This window comes from Hylobates moloch, unplaced genomic scaffold (assembly GCF_009828535.3).
Source record: "Hylobates moloch isolate HMO894 unplaced genomic scaffold, HMol_V3 SCAFFOLD_9, whole genome shotgun sequence".
NCBI lineage: Eukaryota > Metazoa > Chordata > Mammalia > Primates > Hylobatidae > Hylobates > Hylobates moloch.
The window spans coordinates 38,954,651-38,964,484 of record NW_026652284.1 but is presented as its reverse complement, the minus strand read 5'-3'; the positions used below and the strand labels follow the sequence as shown (position 1 = coordinate 38,964,484).

General features: G+C 45.0%; 1 protein-coding gene across 1 annotated transcript in view; it reads left to right on the top strand.

Moving 5' to 3' along the window:
• Nucleotides 1–1,249: 1,249 nt before the first annotated feature.
• LOC116813256 (nucleophosmin-like) overlaps nt 1,250–9,834 on the top strand; it is a 54,818-nt gene continuing 46,233 nt past the window's right edge. The window contains exons 1-2 of the mRNA XM_032759696.2: nt 1,250–1,514; nt 1,978–2,195. Of these exons, the coding sequence (XP_032615587.2) occupies nt 1,250–1,514; nt 1,978–2,195 (483 nt within the window). The remainder of the gene's footprint in view (nt 1,515–1,977; nt 2,196–9,834) is intronic.

Here is a 9,834-nt window from a genome sequence, read left to right as displayed (position 1 = left end):
AGGAGCTGATTAAGCCACAGGACTCTCCCGCAGGCAGGTGTATGGAGAAGGTGCACCTTGGGGCTGATAGGTGCTTCTGGGATCTCCTCTCATGGATGCGTTCTCTCCTGCCTCCATTCATTCATTCGTGCAGTGAACGGGTGGAGGGCCTGACATACAGGAGCCAGGTACTGTACTGGTTACAGGGGAAGGAAAGATGAATGAGACAGTCCTGCAAGTCAAGAAACTCAGACCTGGAGAGTAGACAGACTCAGAAAGTTATAATGAAGAATAGAGTATTTGGGGAATGCAGAAGAGGAGGCCTAAGTCCACAAGATGGGTAGAGTGTGCCCGTCAGGAAGGCAGGATGCTTTCAGGAAGGTTCAAGTCTCAAAAGATAATTAAATAGGTGAAGAGGTCAGGAGACGGCCTGTTAACTAAGGAGCTAGTATTACCAACAACAGAGATAAGACACACAGGGTGTGTTCCTGAGAACCCCAGAAAATTGCATTGTTCCTCTGTACAGTTTGATAGAATGTTTGAAGATGAGGCTGAATTAGGCTGTGGCCTGCTAATTTTATCCAATGAATGGGCAGCCCCTGTAAGTGTCCATTGGGCAGGGACAGGGAGTAGCTGATCAGACTTAACTAAATTTCTAGCTAAAATGTCTTGAGTGCTTACCACGTGCAAGGCACTGTTTTAAGCGTTTCACTGTAATTGAGTCATTTAATATAGCTCCCTCTAGCACGGAGGGGAGGATGGGCTTGGGAAGGGGAGACGGGGGGGGGCAGGGAGGCTGATCAGAAGCAGGAATGAATGAACATGGGGTGAGGGTGGGGGGACAGGGCTCCAGTGGGTCCCCAGGAGTTCAGCGCTGGCAGTGGTCTGAAGAATTGTGTCATGGACTGAGCCAGAGAAGGGGGAGAGCAGCAGGCTCCCAGGAAGGGCTGAGTTATCCCTGGGAGTGCCCCATAGGAGCTGGGTGTCACATCTCATGGGGAAAGGGTAGTTTGTCCTTGGACCCTGAAGCTGGAAATCTTGCATTCACCCCAGGTCTGGCCTTTGTACTACCAGGTGTTGGCTGGATCTTTCCCGGTTGTAAATATAATATCTCTGTCTCACACACATCTGTTTCACACCAGATCTCTTGCAGGAGAGGAAAGTGGTCCGCGACAACGGCTTCTCCTTGCTCTTGTTGCACTGAAGCCTTGAGAACTGCTAGAAGCAGCCGCACTGTGGGAAGATAGCTGAACATCCTTGGCTCTCCACGATGCCCTCAAAGGAGGCGAGTTTCTCCTACGCCGCCCTCGACCTCTGCCTCTGCCCGAGCGCTCTGCCCTCCCCAAAACGCACGCGGACAGTGAGGGGCTCATCGCCTGGCGCCGCCGGTGGCGCCGGCGGCCAGCAGAGGGCAGCATTGAGACACGAACGAGAGAGCGCCCGCGAGGCGCCGAGGGGACAGCGGAACCGCAGGACCCCAGCTCCGTGGCGGCTCCAACCTTTCAAGCGACTCCCCCGGGAACCCTTTCTGCCGAGTATGGGCTGCCGAAAATGAGCAGATGATAGGAGTGAAAAATGAAACAATTCTGTTCCGCAGAATGAAAATGAGTTGTCAAATTAGCGTCTTATCTGCCGATGTCACCTTCTCCGCGCTTTAAGATGGCTTTGTCTGTGCGCAGGAGCCGGGGACCTCCCCAGGGCAAAAAGTGGTGGCGCCGCCAGCAGCGGGAGGGGCGTCAGGGGACCGAGCGGAGGCCGGGGGCGGGGGGCTAAGGACCCGGGGCCCATGCAGAAGGGAGGGCGCAGGCGTATTTCCAGCCTGCTAGGGCCAGGTGGAAGGCGACAGCCCTGCCTCAGGGGGAGGCACGCGGAGGGCGCGAAAGAGGGCTGCCAGGATCGCGCTTCCCCTCCGTGGCCGGGGTCTGCTTCCGCGTCGGTTCTGTTTATCAGGAGGGCTAGGGGGATGTTTGGAGTTTTCTTTGTCCTTCACGGTCTCAGTTGACCCTCTGCGGCCCAGCCATTCTCCTTGCCGGCTCCCTCTCCTGCTGTCACAGATTCCAGGGCGCAGCACGAGGCTACACCTGGTCCTGGATCCTCTCTATTTGGCCAGAAGGGAGGGAGTCTTTGTCTCCATTTCCTGCTTCCACACTGTGGAGGCTGAGCCACGTTCCAGTCTGAGCTGGCCCTCAGCGGAGCTCTTGCAGGAAGCAGCCGAGGTGCGTCTCCGCCACGGACCCCAAGCTGCCCAAGTTAGGTCCTTCTAGAAGGGCGCGTTCCATGGAGACCAGAAAGAGCAGCAAGCGAGCTGGGAGGGCTGGGTTAGCAGGAGGCCGTCACTGTGAGGTCCCCTTCCTTCAGACCCATTAAATAATGATTTTATCCTTGGGCGAAGGTTCCTTGATGCTACAAAAGCGGAATCTTTGCTGTTCCCCAGCGTGCTTTATTTCTTTACAGATAGTATTGATTGTTTCCTCTGGATGGTTACCCTCAAAGCCCCAATTTCACCCGCACTCATGGTCTTGGTGTAAATGAAAGCCGTCTCATTTGATGATCATGAAGACCGTGAATTAACCTCCGCTAAGGGATTTGGAGTGGAGTGAAGCATTTCTTCCATCGTATTAGAAGTGATACACTTGGCTGGTTGAGTCAAATTCTTACCTGGCACCGGCAAAGGAAATGCTTGTAACTAGTTGGAGAACCCAAAGCATATTTAGGAATATGTACTTTAATTTTTTTATTATTTTATTTTATTTTTTATTTGTTTTTATCTTTTTGAGATGGAGTTTCGCTGTGTCGCCCAGGCTGGAGTGCAGTGGCGTGATCTCAGCTCACTGCAAGCTCCGCCTCCCAGGTTCATGCCATTCTCCTGCCTCAGCCTCCCGAGCAGCTAGCTGGGACTAAGGCGCCCGCCACAATGCCTGGCTAAATTTTTTTTTTTTTGTATTTTTAGTAGAGATGGGGTTTCACTGTGTTAGCCAGGATGGTCTCCATCTCCTGACCTCGTGATCCACCCGCCTCGATCTCCCAAAGTACTGGGATTACAGGCGTGAGCCACCGTAATTTTTTTTTTAATTAAAATTTCTTGAAAAAAATTCCTGTTGTTTAAACATGTGTCAGTGGTGACATATTACAGTGGTGGGACCTTAACTGAGTCAGGCACCTCTCTCCTTGTTACTAAGGGAGTGGTGAGGAAAGAGCAGAGAGTTGTGATCAGATGGAACTGGGTCTGAAACACAGCTCTGCCTTTTACTAATTTTATTATTTCACTTATCTGCGCTCATCTGAACTCATCTAAATGGGTGTAATAATGGCTCACTCACCTTGAATGCAAATACATATAAAGTAAAATAATGTGTATAAAATGCCTGCAGCCCTCTAGGTCCTCCATATTAACTTCCCTTTTCTCATCCTCTTCCTGCTTCTCCTCCTCCTTTTTCTTTTCTTTCTTGTCCTTCTCCCACTTTGCGTGGTCAAAAAGCCATAAAATAAACATTGAGGCCGGGCGCGGTGGCTCAAGCCTGTAATCCCAGCACTTTGGGAGGCCGAGGCGGGCGGATCACGAGGTCAGGAGATCGAGACCATCCGGGGCTAACATGGCGAAACCCCGTCTCTACTAAAAATACAAAAAATTAGCCGGGCGTGTTGGCGGGCATCTGTAATCCCAGCTACTCGGGAGGCTGAGGCAGGAGAATGGCGTGAACCTGGGAGCAGAGCTTGCAGTGAGCCGAGATGGCGCCACTGCACTCCAGCCTGGGCGACAGAGCAAGACTCCATCTCAAAAAAAAAAAAAAAAAGAAAAAAATAAACATTGAGACAAATGGAGCCTACCTTATAACCTCAGTTGTATACAAACTCACTTAAGAAAAGTTACAGCATTTGGCAAATGGAATATACGTGTGTCTTGTGTGTGTGTATGTTATGTGCATACACACACGTATTTATTTCTATATTTATCTATAAGTTGAATACTGGCCCCATTGACCAATATATTGGCTTATGTATATACATTTTACATATGGGCCTATAGGCCAACAATGAACATTAATTCTCTCTCTCTTTCTCTCCATCCCTGCTACACTTTTCCTGGAGATGAATACATAAAAATAGGTATTATATGAGTTGAGTACCACTTACTCTCACAAGGCTCTTTTGTGAAGCCCAAGTCACAAATAATACTTCGCTTATTCACTTATTTTAATTAACTTTTGTACAGAATATCAGGATTGGACAAGATTTTGCTCATCTGATTCCACATTTCATTTGATAATTTTTGATATATCTGATAGTTGCCTCCACTCCCCAGCACAGGACAGGTGGTTGCCCAGTCTCTGCTGGTGACATAGTTCCAGAGTCCGCCCCGTCTACCATATGATGGCCTTAGAGAGTCTGCTTTTATTTTGAGCAGGGCTCTATTGGCCCTGATTCTGTTTTCTGAAATACTCCAGATTTGTAGGTGTCCATCTTCCCTTAATTTTTTCTTCTGGCTAGGCATTGCTGTTTTTCTCAGAAGTTTCTTATACAGCACAGTTTTTCTTGTGCACAGGCCTCACCTCTGCATTATAAACTTGTGCAGACCCTCTTTGTAACTCTCACAATAGCCAGTGATATGGTTTAGCTCTGTGTCTGCACCCAAATCTCATGTCAAATTGTAATCCCACATGTGAGGGAGCGACTTGGTGGGAGGTGATTGGATCATGGGGGTGGTTTCCCCGATGCTGTTCTCGTGATAGTGAGTGAGTTCTCATGAGCTCTAATGGTTTAAAGTGTGGCACATCCCCTCTCTGTCTCTTTCTTACTGCCATGTAAGATGTGCCCTGCTTCCCCTTTGCCTTCCACCATGATTGAAAATTTCCTGAGGCCTCCCCAGCCACGTGGAACTGTGAGTCAATTAAACTTCTTTCCTTTGTAAATTACCCAGTCTAGGTAGTTCTTTATAGCAGTGTGAAAATGGACTAATACAACAGGGACTTTGGCTTTGCCATGAGTAAGTGGGCCTCACTTGAGTCTCACTGGCTGATTGAGAAGCATGACTAGGAAAAAAGGGAAAGGAAGAAACAATGCCCGCCTCTTGCCATCACAGATAAAGCATATCAAGTTGAGGCTGCCAGACTGCTTGGCAAATATGTCACCTTTCTTTTTTGTAGCTTTCTGCCTCTTACATTGAATCCTGGCCTTCTGGGGAGCCACTGAAGCTTGAGCAAAACAGGCTTCTCATGCTTGTCTTGTCAACTTTAATTTATGAGATTAAAGCTCAGATTAGAGGGGAAGAGGGGGAAACAGATACACACCTTCTGTAATGCCAGGAGGGATTGCTCCTTTCTGGTTGTTCTGATCTGGTGATATTTTCATAGAGCAAATGAACCCAGCTTTCAAACCTCTTCTACACTTGTGAATGGACATACTTGCTCCTAAAATGAGAAATATATGATTAACCACCCAAGCAAATTAAGATGGAGAGATGAAACATCCTATTGAAGGAAGCAAACTATAGCATTCTTGTTTGAATTACCTAAACTAGATGAGTTAAATTGTTTTCTCTTAAGCTATTGATAATATCCATTCTCAACTTTGCTTTGTAAGTGATCATAATCTTTAGATTCGAATTAGATTCAAATTAGATTGAAATCCTAAAACAGAAACAAACAAGGGAAAACAACCTACCACACTCACCAGGACAAATCAGAAACCATAATCTTAATTTTGGATAAAATATACTTTTAAGAATACACTTGAGGCCAGATAGGCAGAGTGAAGGAAGTAACCCCGTCCTTGTGGTGCAGCAACTGTGGTGACCATACAGTCAACACAATAAGCCCAGGATTCGCACTGTGGTCCAGCTCATTCAAGCAAGGCTATCTTCAGCAGGGAATTTCCCCTGTAGAAAGCATGCGCACTTTGATTTTACCTGTCCTCAAACTGCTCATTCTAATGGTAAAAAACACACTCCTGGGTGGAGATTTAAGATGCTAATAAGACTTGTGACATATGAGCAAGCATGTACAGCTACTGCGTGTGTGCACTCAGAGAACCACCCAGAACATGCTTACTAGTAGTAAACACCTATTCCCACCCCCTTATGAATAATCATGTAGGACTCCCATAAAGAGAGTCTCCCTAGTGCCAGTCTTTGCTGTCACATCCCTTTACGAGCAGCCTGCCCTGAATTCTCTCTCTCAGAGTGCACTGTCTATTCTGCACCTAATTTTGAAAATATTATTTTCATTTTACAATAAATTACGCTATGCTGGATCTTCTTTGCTCTGTGTCCCTTATTTAAATTCATATGTATATAATATGAATATATTATGTAATATATATATATTATATATACATAATATTCTCATACTTAAATTCATATATATAATATGTATATATTATATATACACATAATATTCTTATATTAAAATAAGAAACATGGGATTAACCACCCAAGCACATTAAGACGGAGAGATGAAACATCCTATTGAAGGAAGCAAATTAATAGCATTCTTGTTTGAATTACCTAAACTAGATGAGTTAAATTGTTTTCTCTTCAGCTACTGATAATATCCATTCTCAACTTTGCTTTGTTTTATATATATATATATATATATATATATATACATATATATACTTTAAGTTCTGAGATACATGTGCAGAACGTGCAGGTTTGTTACACAGGTATACACATCCCATGGTGGTTTGCTGCACCCATCAACCCATCACCTACCTTAGGTATTTCTCCTAATGCTATCCCCCTCCTAGACCTCCAGCCCCCGACAGGCCCCGGTGTGTGATGTTATCCTCCCTGTGTCCATTTGTTCTCATTGTTCGACTCCCACTTTATGAGTGAGAATATGCGATGTTTGGTTTTCTGTTCTTATGTTAGTTTGCTGAGAATGATGGTTTCCAGCTTCATCCATGTCCCTGCAAAGGACATTAACTCATCCTTTATCATGGCTGTATAGTATTCCATGGTGTATATGTGCCACATTTTCTTTATCCAGTTTATCATTGATGGGCATTTGGGTTGGTTCCAGGTCTTTGCTATTGTGAATAGCACTGCAATAAACATATGTGTGCATGTGTCTTTATAGTAGAATGATTTATAATCCTTTGGGTATATACCCAGTAACGGGATTTCTGGGTCAAATGATATTTCTGGTTCTAGATCCTTGAGGAATTGCCACACTGTCTTCCACAATGGTTGAACTAATTTACACTCACAGCAACAGTGTAAAAGCATTCCTATATCTCCACATCCTCTTCAGCATCTGTTGTTTCCTGAATTTTAACGATCGCTGTTCTAACTGGAGTGAGATGATATCTCATTGTGGTTTTGATTTGCATTTCTCTAATGACCAGTAATGATTAGCAATTTTTTTTTTTTTTTTTTGAGACGGAGTCTTGCTCTTGTTGCCCAGGCTGGAGTGCAATGGCGCAATCTCAGCTCACTGCAACCTCCGCTTCCTGGGTTCAGGTGATTCTTCTGTCCCAGCCTCCCCAGTAGCTGGGATTACAGGTGCCCACTGCCACACCCAGCTAATTTTTGGTATTTTTAGTAGAGACAGGGTTTAGTAGAGACAGGTGTCTTAGTAGAGACAGGTTAGTAGAGACAACAGGTTTCATCATGTTGGTCAGGCTGGTCTTGAGCTCCTGACCTCAGGTGATCCATTCACCTTGGCCTCCCAAAGTGCCGGGATTACAGGTGTAAGCCACCACACCCGGCCAGTGAGCTTTTTTCCATATGTTTGTTGGCTGCATAAATGTCTTCTTTTGAGAACAAAAGCCAAAATTGACAAATGGGATTTAATAAACTAAAAAGCTTCTGCACAGCAAAAGAAACTATTATCAGCGTGAAAAGGTAACCTACAGAATGGGAGAAAATTTTTCCAATGTATCCATCTGACAAAGGGCTGATATCCAGAATCTACAAGGAGCTTAAACAAATTTACAAGAAAAAACAAACAACCCCATGAAAAAGTGGGCGAAGGATATGAGCACACACTTCTTAAATTTTTTTTAAAGTAAAAAGACAAGAACCATGATATCACAACAATCGTCAACACATCCACTGAAATAAAAACGTTGGGGTTGGAGTGTGATTGGTTTTCTGAAAGAATAACAGGTGACTCTTAAATATGGTAAGTACAAAGACCTGTTGTACTGGTTACACTTCAAAATTAGGTTTAAGCTGATAGCTTTGAAGATGAAATAAGAGGAGGAGGAGCCAGGCCAGGTCCTTGGGGGCATCTTGCCTGCCCTTCCCCCTCCTGCTGTCTCAGTGTCTCCAGTGTCTGCTGTGCAGAAGCTTTTTAGTTTATTAGATCCGATTTGTCAGTTTTGGCTTTTGTTCTCAAAAGAAGACATTTATGCAGTGTCTCCAGGCTTTTCAGTTACCAATCCCTCCCCTCGGACAAGTCACACAGGCACCCAAGGCTGCTGGAAACAATTGTGGTCAGTGGATATGGGCAGTTATGATGTCGTCTCTTTGTGGGGCACTCACAATATCCAAGGTGGCCACTAGCATGCCTCTTCTCCATGCATTTGATCTCATCATAATTCTGTCATGTAAGTGTTACAAATTCTCACTTCTGGGTGAGGAAACGGAGGCACAGAAAGATTAAGTAATCAGAGGAAATTTCTTCCATGGGTTACTGGAAGGCTTCAGATTTAAGACCAGTTTCCTTCTACCCCAGCATGTTTCTCAGACCTATCGCATTGCTGTGCAGTCCGAAAATGCGTCCTTCTTTGTTTCTCACGGTGAGTGGCAGCAGTGCCCTGTTTGGTTATTTGTACCTGGAGGCTGTCATCACCATCAACATCAGTTCCAAAATCTTACTTTTCTTGCAGCATGTGGCTTCATAGGAAAAAAAAATTAAATGCACAGGACTTCGGCTTGTTATTAGCTGAATTCGCATGTGAAATACACTTTTTTTAAAAGAGGGAAGTATGTCACTCTACGTCAAGGAAATAAGTATCTTAGCATAAACCTATGAACCTGATATTCCAAGTTTAACTCCTATTTAGTAAGGATTAAAAGGGGTTCTAGCTGCCATAAGAAAGGAGGAAGGGGTTCCTATTGATAGTGGAAGGGCAGGACACAATCCCCAAGAAAGGACTCTGAGTAATGAGGGAGGATCCCCCTGGAAATGGGGGTGCTCTCCATGAAATCTGTGCCCAGGCCCATGGAAGGCATCCTGCAATGCCCTCTCATCAGAGAGGACTCACATTCCCGACAGTGGCACCACAGATTTGTGAGTGGCATTTAGGGAACCAAGTAGCATGGTGAAATAAAATAATATTCACATTAGAAAAACTTCCTGATGGATCACATTTCAGCAGATAAGATATTAGTTCTTGGCCTAATAATATATGGCACAGAATCAACAAGGAAGAACAGGACAAATGGTGAGGAGCATCATTGGATTGGGGGTGCCCCCAGCCATGCTGGCTGAGCTTCACCAGCTGCCTCACTTAACTTTATCTGTAGTTTGCTCTGTCTGTCTGCATCCATACACATGTAAATAAATGTTCACACTGTGACTTGTATACAGTATTTATGTAATGGCATGGTGTGATGTGAATTCTTATCATCGACATGATGGTGGGGTCTTCATAAAGTCTTTAGTTAAAGACACCCTTTAGGTATTGTTTAGGTGACATATCTGAATTAGGTATGTATGCTCAACCTGCATGTGAGGTGACTCTCCTGGTGGCCAAATTGAGCAGGTCAGGGCAATAGCAACCCTTGCCAAAGAGCAGCTGCAATAGGACCTCCTTTTACTGGGGGTGTTCCCTTTACAAGATGGAGAGCTTTTCAGAGCAGGTGAACAGACCAGACATTGAAAGACCTTGCTGATCCTTCAGCCTGAG